The sequence below is a fragment of the Oryzias melastigma genome, linkage group LG1, assembly GCF_002922805.2.
Source record: "Oryzias melastigma strain HK-1 linkage group LG1, ASM292280v2, whole genome shotgun sequence".
In the NCBI taxonomy this organism is placed as follows: Eukaryota; Metazoa; Chordata; class Actinopteri; order Beloniformes; family Adrianichthyidae; genus Oryzias; species Oryzias melastigma.
Genome location: NC_050512.1, coordinates 25,942,968 through 25,964,877, shown reverse-complemented (window position 1 = coordinate 25,964,877; position 21,910 = coordinate 25,942,968). Strand labels below are relative to the sequence as shown.

The window sequence follows — 21,910 nt, the reverse complement described above, 5'->3', positions numbered from 1 at the left end:
CATTTTTTTTCGTTTGTTTTATTTGTTTTTTTCTTGCTCCCGTAGATTCCCTGATAGCTTCTACTTCTAAAGATCATTTCCTCCTGTTATCAGTCTCGTGAATGACAACATCCACGTCCTGATGGTGTTTATGTTTATCTATTCTTTTGTTTATGTCTTCTTGCTGGATGTAAACCTAATTACCACCCTCGGGGATAATAACGATGCTTTGAAGCTTTAAATGTGAGATTGAAACACTTGTCAGTGAAGGTAAAGTAGGTTACCTAATTAATGGTGTGTTCCACAGATTCAGTGGAGGATGTTTTTCCACTGCGAGGAGGCAGGTAAGTTAGTTAGGAGGGTTGTCCAACACTGCTTAAGCAGCCGTCCTCTCACGCCTTCTTTTTGTACTGATTTTGTTATTAACTGCTGCATTTAAACACATATGCAAGAACAACTACTACTTTACAATAAACATTCTTCATATACGGAACCTCTGTGTTAAAATGTTTTTAGTGAAAACTGGAAAAATGTGACTTCAGCTTAGGGTAAATTAAGGAAAAATGTTGTGGGTCTCTACAGATGTACATTTATCTTCCACTTTTAATGTATTTTGATAGATCATAAGTACTGACTACAGGATTTATTTTAAAAATGTTTTGTAGTTGACAAAGTACAATCAAGTGGCCACTTGCAATGAGAAGTGTACGCAAATATACGTTTCGGGCCTCTGTGTTCAAAATTCTCACATGTGACATGTGCTTCCCAAGTTTTTATGACTGTTTTTAGGCTCTACGTATAAAACGCGCCACCATTGAACACATGTTGCAAGTTAAACCAGGTCAAACTTGACCAATCAGGGACTCTGATTGGTATTGACAAATAGATGACACGCTCTTTAATTCACAGAAGTGAAAACCATTTGAAAGGATTTTATTTTGAAAACCATTATTTTTCTGGATTAGCTGTTGCTTGCTTTCTCACTCAAAGACTTCATGTCTGCTGTAATTTATGGAAATGTTCATGATTTAAACAAACTCCATGAACTCAGACCTCCTTATGACAGCGGGGGCAGTGGTCTCACTCAAATGGATCTTATTAACACTGGCCTTTGCTATGCAACGCTATCGTGTCCAATGTGTTTGAGCATGAAGTAAATTTGTTAGGTTTGAGCTCCGACCTTTTGCAATGGGTTAATAAAATTGTACATGACGGTGAAATTACAATATTCCTATTATTTAACCAATTTTCTAAATCACAATATCAGTTTCTTGTCATTTCACTTTTTACTCACCTACCATGAATGTGTCCTTCATTTGATCATCTTTTAGGTCTTTGAAATCATCGACACCCAGGAAGTCACAGAAAACTGACCACACAAGGAATATGTTGATGTACAAAAATACATTTATTTGAAACAATTTCAAAATGACAGTTTCCTGACCGTAGAAATATTGAAGTAAAGATGAACATTACTGATGAGGCATGCGCAGTAGCTTTTGGTGCACAGACAAACATTACAATGCTTTAGCCTTCTGAAAAATTACAACAGATTTCCGGCAGCTGTTCTTGTGTGGATTTCTCTGGTGCTTTTAGTCAAATCTGCCACCAAGTCCAGGGTTGGTTTCCAGTGATCAAAGCAGTCAGCGCTTGGGGTTCATTGAGGCGACGTTGCCAATATACTGATGCAACAACATTTCAGATTCCTAACAGTTTTGTCAAATTTACCATGATTAGTTACAAATTTGGCACAAATAAAGTCCACCACGAGTCTGAGATACTGAAGCTTTTTTGAGACTTGTCACAAAAAATCTGAAAACAAAAGTTGGAGATCTAAGCCCAAACAAAAGTCACCCAAGCAAACAACTTGTTTGTGACAAAGTGAGCACAACAAAGCTGCGTGTAATCTTTGTTCAGTGTGCTCTCTGCGTATCACACTGGTCTCGATGTTTGGTCTGAGATGAGAGCATTCTGTTCGAGGTAATGCATATGCGATGTGACAGCCTATACCTTTGTACTGAGCTCCCTTTACCCCCTCGCTTCTCATGCTGTTTACTCGTGCGGCGTCTGCATGCAGCGTCCTACGCTCAGAAGTCCAGCTCTCTTTTCTCTTCATGTGGGTGATGGAGAGGTGGCTGGTGAGAAGACACAGTTGGGACAAAGACATACACCCTCAAAGGATTAACTAATCCTTCACCTGACTGTCTTTTTACTGTTGATTAAGGCTGCTGAATGCTTGACTTCAGATGAGATCAGGTTAGCGATTGTTGCATGTATCTGAGGCTGACCTTTAGAGGAGCATGTCACCGTTTTGTCTTCACTGCGTGTTCTTTAACTGCTTGGCTGTGTAATTGTCTTCAGATTAAGCAGAAACAGAGCATCCCTGCTTCTTGCTTAGTTTTTCCACTTGCATTAAGTTCACACTTTATATAGTTGTGTCTTGTATGCTAACAAGCACTGTCACCTTTTCCCCGTTAAGCCTCTGTGCTTGGGTAAGGTTTAGATTGTTGTATAGAAAATAGAAATTTGTAAGCAGGAACTCTAAACTGCTGACTTTACATCTAACAAGCTCCAAACCAGGGGTGTCCAAAATCCAAAACACACCTTAGGTCGCGGGCCAAACGGGATAAATGTTTACTGAACACTCTAAAACAAAATTTTTACTGTAATTATGAACTAGATATATAGCATTATCTGCGATAATGCTACTGAGAATGCTGTAAGCTGAATTTGGCTGCTGAAGATGCTGCAATTGATAACTAAAAAGGCTGAAGATGGCAAATTTCTGATCAAATCTTACTACTTTGCCGGAAGTGTCATAGAAAATGACTTTTCTTTTTTTTTCATTTTAAGTATTTTCCCTACAAACGATAAGATAATAATAAGAATAATAATAAAAAACACTGGGAAATCTTTTACAAAAGATCAACAGATGAGTGTAGTCTTTCTCAGTCACTTTCTTTACTCTGAAAATATACGCCAATAATCTGGAGAAGCTTGGACACTTTACTTTATTTGGGAACTTAATTTTATCACTTAAGACTATGTGTGAAGATGTAAATTTTCAAATGGGAAAACATCACTCATTTAAGATAAAATAAAAATGCAGCAGCTTGTAGATGAGTTTAGAGATGTGATGTCCATCAGTTATAATTTTGGTGATGGATGTCAGCCGTTTTTTTTTTTTTTTTTTTTTAAAGGACTATATTGCATTATCTTGCAGACTCAAACACGAGAAGGGTGATCGGTGAAAAGCTGGTACAGAATGTAACAGGGTACCACGACCGCTCCACAAAAACGGAGGACCTAGAAAAGACGTCCTGTAAGAAAGTGGCCTCTTGTTCTGTAAAATCAGTGTGTGTTCCCTCTTTATTTGGTGCCATATTTGTAAAAAATAATTTCTGGTGTTTTTTGCCACAATTATACCATTCTGTGTCAGCTTCCCGCTCAGTGCCATGTTGCCATGTTACCGTGACAACAAGCCGCATCACGTGTGAAATTGTACACTTTTAAGGAAAAAAGCGAAGAAATCACAATAATAAAGTTCTAAATGTTGATTGAATAGTTATTTCTTTTGTGGTATAAGCGGGATAATACCCTTTGAAGTGTGAATTATGAGAAACGAAAGCACTTCGCGGGAGCAACCGTCCTCTGCTTTTTGTTGGACAGTTCAGGTCTCTGCGTTGTGTGTTAATCTCTTATAATGCAAACTTTGTTGGGCATTATCCCTTACTTAATATATCAAGAAGATCACTAAAACTCAATGTCTTCGGTGAGAAATAGGTATTTTTAACAGTGTTTTGAAGGAAATCTAGAAATTAGACCCAAATGCGGACAAATGAGAAAGACATAACAATAAATTTGTCGCTTTTTAAGGTAACAATGTCACAAATTTACCCAAAAAAAATGTTGAGCTGTAACTTTGATCACTGGACAAAACTTCACATCTGATGTTCAGAGACCAAACTTTGTTGGTTTAAAGGCAAAATGTAACATAATGATGCCAGCAGCAACTAATGTTTCACTAAAAGCTCTTAGTCCTTTAGTCAGACTACCAGGTGTACATCTCTACTGAAAATATGACCCTTCCATTGTGTTTGCAGAGAAAACGAGTATTAGTCCAACATCTCTGGCTCCCAGACCAATCCTTACAAACAGGACCGCCCAACTGGAACTGATGAGCATGTGAGCAGAACAGAATCCAAGCAGGGGCTCTTCTGACTAATGTTTAAAAAATAACTATTTACAACACTTGCTTTATCTACAACACGTGAATGTGTCCTCAGTAAGAACATGCACAAGTCAAGGACCTTAGCAAAGCAAATGGATTCTTTAAGTAATGTTTGTCTTTTTTTTGGACACATTTTCTGAAAAACAGATCTTCTCTCGTCTTCATGGTTCTGAGACAAGCATGTAGAAAGTATATACACTGAACAGAGCAAAAGATGATATAGTACACTTCAATAATATTCCCTGTTTGACTGAGACTCAGACATTATAGTCTACATTTAGGCAGAATGATTTTCAAAGCAAACTCCTCCAGAAAATTTACAGAACTCATCCACAAAAGAGATTTCACTGAGCAAATGAGAACCATTATGCAGCTTATACATCCACAAAACCGAGCGAGTTTTGTCTGTAATTACAACGACCTTCTTCAGTAAACTTGCTGCAATGGATGCGGCAGAATGAGACATCCATGCAAGTCTGTATAAATGAGGTCTTTAGAAAACTATTAACATCAGCTGTGTTAATTACAAAACAGAAAAAGAGAGCGGCCAACACGCTGATACCTCGCTCTGTACATAAGCGGTCGCTGTGCGCCGTCACACACTGGTACAGTTTGGAATCTCCCTTGTGCTCTCGCAGGCGTTCCCGACTCCTCCTGAGGAAAAAGAGAGGGAAAGGAACCCTGAAGACTCTGACACCGCATTTGAATCAGCACTTAACCATCATGTTAGAACTTTACTGCAAAGCCCATTTTACTTCTTGTTCTCACAGCTTCTAGTATTATTTGTTACAAATCCAGTGGATCATTTTTTCTGGTTTTCTTTATAAAGTATGTTTTTCACCAAGATGCACTACTTTGACTTTCCCCATGAAGCTGGAAGTTGGAACCAAGTACACTCATAGACCACTTTTTCAGGTACAGGTTGGACCCGTTTTACCTTCAGAACGGCCTTAATCCTTGGTGGCAGAGATTCAACAAGGTACTAGAAACATTCCTCAGAGAGTTTGGTCCATATCAACATGATAGTATCTCACATTTGGTGGAGATTTGTCAGCTGAACATCCATGATGTCAGTCTCCCATCACCACATCCCAAAGGTGATCTATTAGGTTCAGATCTGGTGACTGTGGAGGTCATTAGAGTCCGGTGAACTCATTGTCATGTTAAAGAAACCAGTCTGAGATGATTCTGGCTTCATGGCATGGTGCCTTATCCTGATGGAAGTAGCATCAGAAGACAGTGTGGTCCGCAACGATAGTCTGGTAGGCTGTGGCGCTGTAACCATGACAAGTTGGTACGAGGGGATCTAAAGTGTGCATAGAAACTATCCCCCCATACCATGACACCACTAGCCTGAACCGTTAATACAATGCAGGATGGATCCATGCTTTCATTTTGTTGACACCAAATCTGACTCTACCATCTGAATGTCGGAGCAGAAATGGAGACTCATCAGACCAAGTAACGCTTTTCCAATTCTCTGTTGTCCAATTTAGGTGATCCTGTGTGAATCATAGCCTCACTTTCCTGTTCTTGGCTGACACAAGCGGCACCATGTGTGGTCTTCTGCTGCTGCAGCTCATCTGCCTCAAGGTTGGACGTGTTGTGTGTTCAGAGGTGCTCTTTTGCAAACCTCGATTGTAACCAGTGGTTATTTGAGTTACTGTTGCCTTTCTATCAGCTGGAACCAGTCTGGTCATTCCCCTCTGACCTCTGGCATCAACAAGGCATGTCCATCCACAGAACTATTGCTCACTAGATATTTTCTTTTTTTTCTGACCATTCTCTGTAAACCCTAGAGATGATTGTGGGTGAAAAACCCAGCAGTATCTAAAATGACTTAGACCAAGCCCATCTGGGACCACCAGAAGATACAGACTAAACACATACTGTATGACTTTTTCTGCAAACCCAAATTCCTAGTCTATGTAAACAGTCAATTAAATACTTGCGTGGAAAAAAAAAACATTTTTCTACTATTTGTGCATAAAAGAGACAAAGCTGAACTAAACACATCAGCATGATTCAGTGGTCTTAAGCAATCGTTTTGTTGTATTTCCTTATGTCCTAATGGAAGATTTTTTTTATTTATAATATTCCTTCGCTATATTAAGGTTAAATATGCATTTTTTGGCATTAAAGTTGCATTTCTATTGGACTAAGATCTGGATTCACTAAAGGATTGAGTTTGGACCAAACTTCAGCAACTGGTGGATCCTTGAGATGTTTCAGAAACGGTGTCTGTGTTTTTTAACCTAACTTATCCCCTTTACTCTGATTTTTCTGAAAGACGTTGGTCTTGAAGTCTCGCAGTTTGTTCGGGTTCAGTTTTGTGAACCTCCGTCTTGCTTTCATGTCCTTTTTAGACAGAAAAAGTTTTTTGCTGTCATGAACTTCAACATCTAACAACGCCTTCAGGGTCCTAAAACTATTCTTTTCAGATAACCTCTATTGAATTTTTTAAACTTCTGAATAATCTTTCTCCTGTTGACAGACTTCTGGGGAGTAGTTTTAAAACACTTCTCAGATTGATTATCTGCATCTCAAAATGTTGACACCTGATTGAATACTCGCTTTTTGAGGTCTAAAGACAATCTCCTCATCAGTCGCGATAAGCTGCAACAAGCAGTAAATCAGCCTGTAAAATCTCATGTAACCACTATACAGATGCTTGTTAGTACTCGCATGTCTTTCCATATTGAGTCATTTTAGTAGAAGATCGCACAAAGCAGTAAATTTGTCCTCCATCTGAGTTTTTTTCAAAAAATATAAACTCATGAGGAAATGTTTCTTTTTAGTGTAACTACTTGTTCTAATGAACATTCAGAAATCATGAGATTAAAAATGTAACATAACAAAGTTGCATAATTTATGCATTTATACTGTCTTTTGTTTTAATGTTTTTTTCTTTTCTTTTTTTTATTTTATTTTTTTGCTAAGTGTCTTACTTTTTTCCCCTTATAACTGTTTGTTATTCAACCTTTTCTGACCAAACTAGTATTTTGCTCTGGTATCATAATTTGCGTCTGAATCAAAGTCTGAGTAACAGTCAGCCTGTTAGGAAAGACTTGAAAAAAAAACCTACAAAAGGCATCACTGTCTTTACATTCTTGACTCTCTGCTGACAGCATAACTTAAACTCTGGGTTTCTGTAATTGATGCAATATAATAAATGAGTTATTTTCCATCACAAATGTAAAATCTCGGTTTTTAACCCAAGGTTCCATGAATTCCAAAGTTGTTTTCCCTCCAGTTAATCTAATCCAATTAACAAAATCTAGAGAAACGGCTACATGTCAACTTAATACTTAAGTTTTTTTTTTTTTTTTATCTGAAATCAAACACAGCTCTTCTGATTTATGGGATTCCTCAGAGCTCTGTTTTGGGGCTGCTTTTATTTTCTGTGTATTTCAGGGCTCAATCAGGACAAAACAGATTCTTTTTTATTACTATACTGATAACACTTATATTTCCATTGAAAAAGCTTTTATCTCTGCACTACTTCTGTTATGCTTAAATAACAACAAAAATCTGATGGCCTTTCCCTTTTTACATTTTTTATGAAAAAGAAAATGGTGGGGTCATGGGGTCCGTGTCATGTCAGGTCAAAATGCATTTACTCAGTCGTGGGCAATTAATGAATCTTAGGCATGTTGAATAAAAACACACCATTTTTCTCTTTGGTTGACCTGTAAAGGTGGCTGTGAATGTGACATAATTTTTATCACAGCGGTGCTTTGAGACAAGAATTTAAGTCCTTATCACAGATGAACTCACGTAAATTTCAGGTTATCTAAGGCATGTAAAGCAGCCCCATCACACTGCTGCTTATTTCCCAGTTGGAGGGATTAAGTTACCAACACAAAACTCTTCATTTGATGTTTTTTTATAGCTTTGACAGTTCTTTTAATGGTTTTCAGTATGTTCCTTCATTATTGTTATTATTACTATTATTGTAGTACGAATAGCTCTTTCGTAATTTGAAGACAACCTTTTTCTTAACAAATAATATAAATACATATAATTCTATGTACGTATAATTATCCGTTAAACTGTGAGACAAACAGACAGTTGCAGCGTTGTCACACTCATTTCTTACTCTTGACCCGAGCGTCCAGCTCCTTCTCCATGAGTTCTTTCGATGCGGTGAACTCGCTCAGGGTGATTTTTGGCGTGCTGTCGCTCTGACCCACTGAGCCGATCATCTCCTGCTCCTTCTCTTGGTTCACCTCAGCGTATATGTTGATCCAAGGTATTTTTCTGTGGGTTTTCAAAAAGAATTCAATAACTGAAGTGCATAATGATGCAAGAAAACTCCTGCATGAAAGTGAACATTGGCTTGAAGGAATTAGACAGTGTTTCTTTAATAAATCCTTATTTTCTGTGATTTGAAAGAACACATTTGCCTCTTCGTGCTGATGTGCAGCTTTAAAATAAGCTTAAATGTAATTACATTTTTCCAGCTTATTTATGGGGAAATTACATTACCATTGGTATTTTCTTTGCATATTTTACACTCAATGTCTTTTTTCTTTGTTGAAGCCCTTTCCAATTTATTTCCACTTATTAAATTTCCCTGTTTCATCGACTGTGAGATTCCCTGAAAACGGCCGTCTCTTTAGACTGATAGGAAAAACAGCATATCCATAATTAATCACAGATTTTTGCTATTCCCACTGACTTTTTAACAGAAATCATTTAGAGTGTAAATAATTTATGCAGCACATAAGAGTGAAGCACAAAAACTCTATTAAAGCATATAACTGGTGTTTTCTTGTGCGTTTTAATGCACGCCTCGTGCACTGCAAAGGGGTAAACTTCTGGAGGGATTTGCCATTGAACCATCAAACTTTATTTAGTGATGGGACTCAAGTTTTATCAATAGTGCAGAACACACTGACATATGTACACTTGTGGACACAGTTGTCTTTATTCTTTTCAGTGGGGAAAAAACCCCACAATGCACACTGAAACAAAAGAAAAATAGGGCACAAACCGGACTTAAAAATGTGCATAACGACACATAATCACAAGGATTCTGGACGCGGAAGCCTGAAATTTTTATTTACATACATTGGCTTTGACTTTTCATTGAAAGTAGCGGAGTGAACACAGCCGTTTTTGGGTTTGAGGGCCTGTGCCAGCAGGTGCAGCATTGCAGACCATAACTTAGCCTCTTGTATGCTTCTGTGTTTCTTTATTTGTAGAGCTGATTTCCTTTGCCAATAATTTCCCGTTTACATCAGGGGTGTCCAAAGTCAGCCCTCGAGGGCCGGTGTCCTTCATGTTTTCCAATCAACCTGCCATTGAAGCCCCTTATTGGCTAAACACACCCGATCCAGGTAATCCGCAGCAGATAAGGCAGGATTTCTGGAAAACCAGCTGGAGGGCGGCCCTCGAGGACTGACTTTGGACACCCCTGGCTTACATCATCTATCTCCTCAGTTTGCCATCAGTTCCTTTCCAGCTGCTATGTTCAGGGACCAAACTCTCTAGACATTGCTGCAGTATCCTAACCTTAAACGTTTGAATGCTATGTATGTGATGTAGTCACAGGAACAACAAGCTGTTCATAGACTTACTTATAAGTTTTATTTAATACTTTAATACTTGTCTTTGATTTTTTTCCCAATAGCAGTTACAGTTACTGTACAACAGGCAAATTGTGATAATACTGATTGGAAAATGCTTCTTCATGTACCATGTCAATATGATCTCATATTTGATTTTTTTGAAGATTTTTTCCAAAGACTGTTTCACTGTTTTGTTTATTTATTTATTTATTAGGCTTAACAAAGATTCAAAACTCATTTTGGTTTCTGTTGGATGTTTTTCTCTTTAATATTTTGTCAGTTTTATGTCTCATATCAGTGGCTATTGTAGGTGTTGTCTTTTATTAACCTATAAACCTAAAAAATCTTCAACTGTTTTTACGCAATTAATGTAGTTCCAACAGATTTTGACAAGTGCTGAGTATCGGCACAAGGTTATTTTTCTCGGCTTCCATTGGAATGACATGGTTTGCATAAGTGGTTGAAGAGTTACGGTAATTCAAAGAACATCAACACCAAAGATCTCAGAGAGTTGGTGCACCTCTTAAACTTGTAGATGAGAAAGACGGCCAGGCCGAGGAACACCACCGACAGGAGCATGAGCATCGCAGAGCTGTTGTGCCGGGGGCTGGAGTCCACCAAGGGCGCTGTGGGGAGAATGCAGAGGACTGAGAACAATGTGGAATCCTTCACACGGAGCATGATGGTAACAGGATGGAGAGGGGTGACACAGGCTCTGATCCAGAACAGTCTGACAATGCTTGAGCTTTTTTAATGTTTAATATGAGAACTATATTTTTTTAACTTACCACAAAATAAAATCTCGTCTGTTAATTATGGGGTCAAATCAGGACCACTTTAAAGTGAACGAAAAAAAAAAAAACAGATTGAACATTCGAAAAACAGACATTGTATTTGAATTTTTTTTTTTTTGAAAATTTGAAAACAAGAATAAAAAAAAAATATTTGAAAGCCACAAAATTATAAATAAAAAAAAATAAAATTAAATAAAATTAAAACTTGAAATAAAACTTGAAAATTTGAAAATATGTTGTAAATTTGAAAAAAAACAGAACACTTGAATTAAAATAACTTTAAGTATAAAATTACCCAATGAAAAATATTCTATCCATTAAAAACAGCTGCTGTTTTTAATTTTTAATTTTTCCAGCTCAATGAGCTCAAAACCTCACCACCATGTAAAATTAGGATGAGCTCAGCAGAGAAAACTCAAAAACTCTGAATAGAAGCTGAAAAGAGAAAACTGTAAGCAAAGAATGAAAAACAAAAAAAGGAAAGTACAGGTAACAGTTTTAACTTTTTTTATTTAATTTTTAAATCTCCTTTTTTCCCAAATCTCCAATATCTCTTTAAAGTTTTCAATGTGTATTTTCGAGTTTAAAACTGCTTTAAACTCATTTAAGTTATTTTTTTTTCTTTCAAATTTACAATGTCTGCTTTTCACATTTTCAATCTTGTTTTTCATTCACTTTAAGCTGATCCTGGTTTGACCCCATAGTTAACCATTTTCTTTTTTCATTACTTTAAATCGAGGACTATTTTACATAACCACAACTTAAAAGCCACATATTTAACAGGTGTTAACAAGCCTGCTTTGTTTTCACACATTTCTGATGGATCTTAGTTTTGTATGTAACTGGGTTGGAACAAAAGTTCAAGCATGTTTAGAGAAATAACTGCTGTAAAATGTTTAAATTAGCAACAGTTAACTCTTGACATCAAACTAAATTAGTGTGCATGAATATTTCAGAATAAAGCAGGTGATGATGATGATTAAATACACGTGTTAAGTAATACAAGAACTAAATTGAAAAAAGTCATCTTTTTTTGTGATATGGAGCCTAAAATACATGTTTGAGTTTTCAGCAACAACTTTGTGATGATCTTAAAAAAAAAAAAAAATCTGTAATACGTGTTTCAGTTTAAACGATAACAACACATAAAACAGTCTCAGAAATGATTCATCCAAGTCTATATAAAGAACAATCATTTTTATTGGTCCCACAGTGAGGAAATTAACCTATTATAACAGCTACAAAATCTTAATGAGCTGCATAAAATAGAAGTGACCAAAGACAGAACATCCATTTGCAAACGGAAGGTATGGTGAAAATAATATTTCAAAAGGGTTTGCTAAGATCATATCCAAGAAAATAGACAGTTTTAACATCTATGAACAAAACTGTCCAAATATATTAAATAGACTGGTCTTCAGGCTGTGGTTGGTGACCATTTGGTTGTATCAACCATGAGTATGAAATATCAGAAAGTTATTTTTAAGTTAGTAAAATCATGCTATGATGGAGTGAAATATGAGGAATATCAGTGTCTTCAGTCTTCCAGGTGGACGAATTATAGTTTGCTCAACTCGACGGCGTTCTGTGGGAGTTGGATTTGTTTGTTGTGTCATGAGGGAACATTTCAGGTCATAAAGACATTTTATCTGCTTGTGATAACCACATTTTAAGTCTGCCAATTGTTCACTTTGACAGTAAAAAATATTTGCCAACTTTTGAGCCATCATGAGCTATCTACCGTATATGGAACATTAAACATCATAACTATCTCTATGAATTGGTTCAACTGTGACAAGGTTATCAATTTTGACAAAGTATAGAAATGAATGAATAAATACATTCTGTTTTAGTGTAATACTCTTCCCTAATGATAATCAATAATCACTTCATCTTTGTTTCTTGGTGTTATTAATACTTGTGGATTTACTAAGAAATATGCACTTATATTAAATGATTAATAACTAGATTATGGTAACCCAATAGGGGGTGGTGTTATATAAATTGCTTCTTCCTAGTCCCTTTAAAGCCTCTATGACATTTTTTTTAAATTTAGAAATAAACATTCCCAGTAGTGCTTTAATTATGATTTTTAACCAAATTTCCACAACCTAAACACCCTTAAAAAGTTTGATTTAAAGCCTCTGTTTCCAAAATATCCAAAATATTGGGAGCGTGGTTTGGTGCTAAACTAAGCAGCTATGCCCCCCCATCTGATTATGATAGCTCTGTGTGTCACTATAGTGCAAATCTTCACCGGTGCTTTATCGGTAATATCCAGCCGCATTGTTTTGAGCCGACGTCAGCTCGGACGAGGAAGTGAAGAGCTTCGTCATAGATTTACAATCCTTTACAATGGCATTTTCCCATTGACTGCTGTCAGATAAGCCGCCGTTTGCACTTCCGTGGTCAAATCAAGAAGCTCCGTGGAGTCTGGTGGAGATTTTCCAGCGTTCTCAGTCCTGCTACCGTAAGTATTGTATGAAACTCACACAAAAAAATCCAATGACGGCTGATTTGACCACAGAAACTGACTGCAGTGAATATGAAGATGTCATTTTCTCTTCTCCAGTAGACACGCTAGCCGGGGCAGATGCAGCAGAGCTGTTGATGTAAGGACCATTAATTCAAACAGAGCCTGTCTGTGACAGTTTAATTGACCGAGATTTAAAAGGAGAAATACTTTTAATTGCAAAAATTAAATATTTTCTGATTAGATTTGTTCTCTTTCATGAGAAACATGCCACACATACATGTTAAAAACTAAAAAAAAAAACATAATTTTAATTGGAGGGGACTTTAAAGCAGTCTTCTTGACATCAAGAACCATATTTGTTACTTTGTTAGCTGGAAGAGGATGCTGCAGAAACAAATGCATTACCTAAAAAGATGAGGCATTTTTTACATGTACAAAAGCTTTAATTGTATAAGTTGTGCAAACATTGGGAAATATTTCAGGGAAGCGTTTCATCACTGACTAACTGAGGAGTGGAACAAACTGAACAAAACTAGCTTCTGGCACCCTGCCGTCCAACCAAAATGACTTCAAGTCCAAGGTTTTACTGTGAAAAATGAAATGTGATTTTTACTTTGAAACCAGAAAGAGATGACAGCATCTGTTTGAGTAACTTCTTTCCCAGCTGTCTGCATTCTGATTAATACTGGTTAATAAAATGAAATGCTTTTAAAAAGAATCCTCATTTGAAATGTGTCCTCCGGTTATATACACAACTGTAACATGTTATGTGAGGATGTTTTATTTCCAATATCAGAAATGTCAAGAGGTGTAGAAGCGTGAAATTGCTGTTTCAGAGTAAAGCAGGTGACAGCGGGAGGAAATTCACACTTTTCAGGTGGACTTGAAATGGTTTCATGGACCAAATTCATAACGGAAGCCAATAATGTGCAATGGTATTGCTTTATTTTATAAGACTCACATTAAATTCCTTTTATTGTTTAGAGGAGGGTATTATTGTCTCTCACTGATGGCAAAAATCGGTGAAGCTTTCACTTTTCTGTCAAGACCTCCAGCTTAGAAACAGAAGCTGTCTGCTGCCACTGACCTTTCTCATGCTGCTCCGAGGCTTTTCAGACCTTTTCTTGTGCAGAAAAATACAAAGCGCGATCCAGCTGGGCGCAGCACAAGCATAGCTTTTTATACCTCGTACTGTGAGCTGCACACGAGTCACGGTCATGTGCCTCTGGAGACTTTGTGCCTAATGAAACCAGCCAAGCAATGAATACAACTTGAGATCTGTCGGGCAGCAAGGGACAGGAGTTTCTGAGAACCACCAAGCTTTCAGTCGATAAAAAAGTAGAGTTTTCCAGTCCAGTTATGTCACTTACAGCTGCTGTGTTTCCACAAATCAGCTGTGACTTACCTCTAAAAGTGGATTCTGGGGCGTCGGTTATCCACTTCTTTCTGACTTTTCAAGACATTCCTAACTCTGCCCTAAGACCGTGCAGCTTTCTTTCTCAAGGACTAAATAATCAACATAATTATACTCAGTGTAACACTCATTTTGTGGTTGGATGGCTGTATAAGAAATAGAGCAGATGTTCAGCTTTTGATGGCGGGCATAAAAGATCCCTCGTCTCAAGGAGTTCCACTCAGAACCCAGCCCCTCCCACGCTCCCCTGTGTTCCCGCGCCACCACGGCGGCTGGCTGACAGGAATTTTAATTGGGAGACCAAAGCGAAGTTCTTGTTGTCAAAACATGCTTATTACGGTACTGTTTGTTGCCACTCCCAAAACAGAAAATGCTTTAAACAAATTAATTACCACCAGAGAATAATAATATTAGAGCTGACAACTTAATGATGGCAGGCGGCGGCGAGAGGAGCTGGTTCTTACCCAGTGTTAACTGCGTGTTGTACACAATCACTCGTACTCCAGGCTTCAGCTCAAACTCTACCAGATTTTGGTTCAGGGCATTCACGATGGTGCTGGACGTCTGTGGAACAGCAGCAAAAACTTGAGCACAAAAAGAACTTCTGGTTCCGTGGATGGAAACTCTAAAACGTGGGTACCTGCTCTAGGGCGTCCTCGCTCTTCTTCCTGCCCTCTGATTGGTTCTTGTTGGGTAACAGGAAGAGCTCTGCAGCTGTAGGAACTCCTGGAAACACGGCAACCAAGAGCTGCTCCCCCGGAAAGTCACAAACCTGTGATACAGTATGAAATCGTCAATCAATAAGGAGGTTTTATTAAATTGAATTGTGTTCTTTTACGGTTCTTCATGTGGACAGTCAGCTTTAGCTTCAGGGTTTACGTACTTTTCAACAGTTTACACAATGATCACAATTCCAAAGGATTCTGAAGCTGAAAAAAGTAGCATTGTGTTGTATTTGCAGCATTTGACCAAGGTTAACGTAAACCATCTGATTTTAACATGGAGAAAAGCAGCAAATTGTTTTTTTTTTTTTTTTAGATTAGATTAAAAATGGTTTATTTCAAGCAATCAAGAAGAGAAAAAAAGTAAATTCATGTGCAATAGAATCAAACATCAGTTTACATCCATAAAGACATGTCAAACACAGGATATCTAGACATTAAGAGATAGATTGCCTGAAAGGGAGTGGGAGGAAGCAAACTTATATAATCCAACCCCGGCTCGACCTTATCATTTCATTTACGTGTATTATCATTATCCGGTAGGTGACTTAAGAAGCAAGATGTATATCTTTCCAACATAGATTGGGGTTATTATGAATCCACAAATAACAATAAATCACATGACTATTTACATAGATATTACACTATTTCAGACTTTGTCACTGCATATGCAGATCTATCACCAAACCCGGACCTGGAAAATAATAATAATAATAAATCTGTGAGCAGTAAAAGAGTTATGGTAGTTCAAAGAGTGTGGATTATTTTGCACATGTTGCATGTTAAAGGGTGGAAGTTACTGTTTCACAAAAAAAGTTTAAACCATAAAAACAAAACGTATAAGAATCCCAGAGAGTCAACAAGTCAAAATGTAAATTTAAAATCTAGTGGACAAAAACATGAACATGTGCACAAAACATTCCTGTGTATTGCACAATTGTGGAGAAGTGGTTAGCACTTTCGCCTCACAACTAATGTAAAAGCTCTGTAGATACACACAGCCGCATGGTGGCGATACACAAGGACTCCACTGAAAGCCTGTGCCTTAAATCTAGCTTTCAGCCAAATGGCAACCATTCAAATGCCACAAATCAAATGAAAAAGGTATCCAGCGTTTTGTGTGTTTGTTTCAAAAAGAGCATTTTGTGAAGCTCTTAGTTTCAAACCAGTTTACAGAAGCAAAGGGAGGCTGAACATGGATTGTGATCTCTCTTTATTGTGGAGTAGAGACTGTACAGCCAAACTACATCAATTATCAACCGCAGAAAACCTTTTTGGAGCACCACAGTAATGGACAAATGATAGCCTTGGGCATGTCTTGCAATGAGAAGGAATGGTGGTGGGGTGATAAAGTGAGCAGAATGACAAAGGAGGCAATAGTCCCTGAAAAAAAAAAATCAATACACTTGAAGCACGTTTACTTTCAGTGCAATCAGTCATTACTTTAAACATGTAGTGTGAACCCATTTTGATGCAATGTAAATTCAATGCTTGATCTACAGCAGGGAAGGGAGGATTGGTTTTATGGTTCTCTATTCTAACAGTTCATTGAAGCAGGACACATATGCAAGAAAAGACTAGTTCTAAGGCTGCTGTATCAACACCATGTCAATACACTGATCAAAAATGAATGAAAAAATAAATAAAAAGCCACTATCAGAACATGACCCAGACGCATCCATTGGAAAACAATGGTAGATTTGTTCATTGAACCAGCAAAATCTTTGAGGGAACATTGTGTTGTCTGCTTTAAAACGATCAAAGTCAAAATCACCTGAACTCATCATCATTAAAAATCTATGGATAGACCTGAAAAGAGCAGTGTGTAACAGACATCCCAAAAGTCTCAAAGAACTGGAAGACCCCAAAAAAGAACTGAGACTCTTGGCTGGCCACAAAAAAGCCTTTAGAAGATGAGATACTTCTCAGGCGAGACAGTACAGGGTACTAACTTGGCAGGGTGTGCAAACTTTTAATAATAATAATAAATTAGATTTATCTGCACCTTTCCAGGCACTCGAAGCACTTACAATGTATATCCATTATTCATTCACACCTCATTCATACTTGGTGATGTTCACAGCCACAGCTGCCGTGGGGCAGTCTGACAGAGGCGTGGCTGCCAGTGCGTGCCTACGGCCCTTCTGACCATCACCAGGACATCCATACGCACACCAGTGGAGCCACACTGGAGGCAAGGAGGGTGAAGTGCCTTGCCCAAGGACACATCGACAGTTGGCTGGCAGGAGCGGGGATCGAACAGCCAATCCTTAGATCACTGAATATCAGAATATTTTTCAATCTTTCGTTGGGTTCTTTATGCACAAAAATGTAACATTTTATCTGGGGTGCCCAGACTTTCAATCACCACTGTAAATACGAGCAGAACTCAATAATGATCAATAGAAAATATAAGTTAATGTCCCTAAAGAATTGTGAGAAAACCTTATGATACTGGGACTTTAAAGCTCCAAAGCATTAAGAAATCACTTCCCAGTGAGGCTAATAAATAACAATTGCTTCATTTTGAAAGGAACCCATGTATGAGACTCTAGTAGAACAAGAAAACGAAGGCACCATATTCGCCTGTGAGGACTATATTATGGGGTCGTTTCAGTAGATACGATTAAAGTTGTATGATGACATAAATCTTTATTACGAAGTCTGCTGAAATATTTGGAATGGATTTAAGAGGACTTGATGGTGAACATGGACTTATGTCCTCACTGCAAACCATTAGCGAAAAAGTAATTTAATTTTGGATGGCATAACTAATGTTAATAACAATGTATTAACATAAATAATGTAACATTGGCAGGGCTTTACATGGTGTGTTGCTTAGAAGGTTAATACTTATGGACCAATATTACTATACCTTTGTTGTTAACAGAGGTCTAAAGCCAGAAATGAAACCAAACATGTTATTCATAATGAGGTCTATCACTGCAAAGTTACATTTGTCTCTCTTTAGTTTTGCTGAATGAACGTAACACTTAGTTTCATGTTAAGGTTTCTTAGTCTAATAACTATAAAGAAAATTATAATTGCATGACGTTCCTGACCTCACTTAAATGAGGAAGTTTTGATTGCTTTCAGGGAGTAATAAAGAAATGATGGCTGGTTTTAATCTTTAACGGTGACCTGTGGGGGATTATCAACCCTTTAATCTGTGTGATCGTATTCTGAAAAACTACAGGAATTTAAGAGGGTGAGTAGCTGAAGATAGACAGAGTGGAACCAAATAACCTCTATTACTGAACGTTTGCTCGAGACCAGCAGATTTGAAAGATTCAGTGACGGTGATTCTTGGCTACACCACTCCGTTAAATGGAGCTTGACTTTAACTGCCAGTTCCTGGCTCCTCCATCTCCTACTTTTATAGGTTGGAAGTTGTTTACTATGTTGAGGAGCGATCAGTCGTGGACCAGCCGCTGTCTCAAACGAGAGATCTCAACCAGAACAAAATCAAGAAGGAAAACAAAAACACCTGTCACCAGTTGGACTCCGGTTTTGTCAGGATATGAACTCTGTGTCAGCTCCACTCACATAAACAGCCAGGCAGCCCCCTCACAGAGAAATCCAACTCTGAAGTCAGAGGATGTCAGGGGATGAAAACAATCAAAAGTGACAATTCAACTCCTGGTGTATCGTTTGAAATGAAACACAGACAGTAGATCCAACCCTACATACTATGATCATGTGCAGAATGGAAATAGTGACTTATAAAGAAAACTGCATTTCTGTTCTACCTGATAATGAAACACCTGCACAGTAAGGCGATACAGCAAAGAATGATGTTTGTGTCTTAAACACATCACACATGGTCACATGGGGCGTTTGAATGCATCTAAATGCAGAAGACTGTTCCCAGACAGAATTCTAACATGAACCCCACATGGTTTAAGTGTGGGCTGCGAGAATAAGGCCCAACAGGCAGAGAGTGGGTTCCTTAGAGGCCTCCATAATGACTACCCAGGCCCAAAGCAGGATAAGCCTTTGATTTAAGTGGGCTGATGCCCATATAAACGTTTTCTTTCCATTCAAAACCAATCAATCTCCTATAAACTGCATTTATATCACAAATATGCGCAAAACCTTATTGAAATTCTAGAAATGACAAAAAACACTGTAGTTACACTGTTTCCATTAAATGACAATTATGTGATTAAACACACACCAACTCACATGAAAACTCATTAAAAACCATTGCAACAGATGAAAACAAGCATTATATAAATACTTATTACTATGCTTATTACAGACTCGAGGTCCATTTGCCACAAGAGAACCAACAGATAAGAGACTTAAAAATATAAATACATAAAAAAACTCATAATACAAGTATAAAAAAACAATAAAAAGAACGACATAAAATTACCAAGTATTGTAAACTTAAAAAAACAAAAAAATAAATAAATAAATTGGAGACAAAAAAATAAAAATAAAAAAAAAACGTATAAGTTTGAAAGAAGCGACCATACCAAAACCTCCAAATTGGGGACTGATATTTAAAAGTGCTCCATCTCACATTGGTGAGAATTAAAAAAAAACGTTTGTTCTTTAAAGCGTTAAAACAATAAATAAAACCATTGTTTTAAATGGTTTCTGTTAAAAAATAAAGGGAGCATTTGTATGATGTCACAGCAATATATATGTCAATGAGCCAGACATAGACATATAACAAGCTTTATTAACACATTAAGAAACATTATTAATATGTTTAAAGGGTGTTACTAAGACATTCATTAGCACAATAACACAAATTAGGTTAATTCATACACTTTGTAGGAATTATTAACATCTGAAGTGAGACAATTGTCAACAAAGGCCAAATTAATAAACTGCTTAAAAGCTTAAATGTATTAACTATCTTTGTCAACATTATATTGGCACACCATCTGTTACTGATACATTCAAATTTCTGTCATGGCACTGGTGCTCATCTTTTATCAAAGGAGACATTAGCATCTTTTTTAGACTATGGATTGACAAGCGAAGCCGCTCACTACCCGTGGGAATGGCAGTGGATAAATCGATTTTGGGGAAATTGTGGTGGTGATCTTACAGAGGAGTTGTGGATCCAAGAACTCTGCATGACACTCTCAACTTTTAATGAGCTGTAATGCCACTGGACCTCTTGTGGCGCCCGCTGTGCAGGACGCAGGGCAGCCAGTTTCTAAATGGTAAATGGTGTATACTTGTATAGTACTTTTCTACCTTCCTTGAAGGCTCAAAGCGCCTTACAGTCACAGACCCATTCACACACTGATGGCGGCTCCACTGCCAAACAAGGGTGCCAACCTTCCATCAGAGGGTTTGGTGTTCAGTGTCTTGCCCAAAGACACTTCAACACATTTGCGGGAATCAAACCCACAATCTTTTGATCAGGAGTCGACCGCCCTACCGCTGCAACACAGCCGCCTCTACCAAGAAGGGCATTTAATTAAAAACAAATCTTTCCATTGTGGTTTTGCAAAACATGTCAATTTTGAAACACCTTAAAAATCACTAAATCTTTTTTTAATGTTTTTTAGAAATTGTGGTGTTTTTATTAAGCAAATGGATTATCGCAAATCCAATTTGTGCAATTTATTAGTTAATGGAAACACAGCTATAGTTCCATTACATGGGGTGCAAATGCAAACATGAAGGCCATTTTCCCATATTCAGTCTGCTTTCTCTAAACCAAGCAACCCACCAAGAACCCATGACCCGTGACCCAAACACACACACAGAACAGCCAGATTTCTAATGAATACACTAGTGTGTTGGGGATCAAACCTCCACTCTTCTGATGTGACAAACACCCCATCAATTGAGCCAACTTTTACAAATGAACAGTGTGATTCATCCAAGTCCAAGGAAGACGAAGATCCATGCTGTGGTTTTTCACTTTGACTCCTTGAATTTAATGCCAAATCCGACTGAACACTGTTGAACAAAAACGACAGGCAGCTGTTGGTAATGCCAGGAACAGCTGTTACAGTTAGGTTTATGCTGCACTATTGGCTCTGCTGGATTGTATCCAGTTAACTGGAACTGGAACCAGAGTCAGACCTGTCATGGACAATTGGCATACAAGTAAGTAACGACGTCTTTAAGAGGTGGAGTTTGAAGGTGCTTGATACTAACATTCTGCACCATTACACAACAAAATTCTTAAAAAAAAATCCTACTATATAAATTTATTGATTATTTGTTTCCACTCTGTCTCTCACACTAGATGTACATATAATAAAAATTACAGACCTCATATTTCTAAGTGGTATAATACTTTTCACCCCATTGTATATGATGTGAATCGATGCACTGGTCATTGATTCACGTCAGTGTCTTCATTTAGTTAATCAACCTCAATGTATTTAATTGGTTTTCAGTTTCTCATTGTCAGCTCATATGTTATGCTACATCACTGGTTCGTTCTTCCATGGTTTTGTCAAGTTTAAGTTTGTTTAGTGTATGTTTAAGTTTCCGCCACCAAGTCTTGTCTCCTGCATTTTGGATCCTCCACCACCATCCCTGAAAGCATTCTCACTCCAAACTCGTCATATATGGTTTGGGCCCCCTCCACATCACTTTATGATGTTTTGAGTGTCCACAGCTTGTCGTTTTTGACATGCTAGCTGTTCCCATTAAGACGCTAATCAGGGGTCCCCAAGCCTGGAGACATGAACCGTACCTGTACTGGGTTAGGGTACCGGTTCTGCATCTGTTACCGCAT

General features: G+C 37.7%; 1 protein-coding gene across 1 annotated transcript in view; it reads right to left on the bottom strand.

Annotated features, from left to right (window-relative positions):
* Positions 1-1,364: 1,364 nt before the first annotated feature.
* The window catches only part of sorcs3 (sortilin related VPS10 domain containing receptor 3), a 287,365-nt gene continuing 266,819 nt past the window's right edge, over positions 1,365-21,910 (bottom strand). Inside the window, exons 23-27 of the mRNA XM_024289874.2 lie at positions 15,108-15,239; positions 14,932-15,031; positions 10,304-10,409; positions 8,310-8,470; positions 1,365-4,864 (exon numbers count right to left, since the gene is read on the bottom strand). Coding sequence (XP_024145642.1) covers positions 4,806-4,864; positions 8,310-8,470; positions 10,304-10,409; positions 14,932-15,031; positions 15,108-15,239 — 558 coding nt within the window. The 3' untranslated portion in view covers positions 1,365-4,805. The remainder of the gene's footprint in view (positions 4,865-8,309; positions 8,471-10,303; positions 10,410-14,931; positions 15,032-15,107; positions 15,240-21,910) is intronic.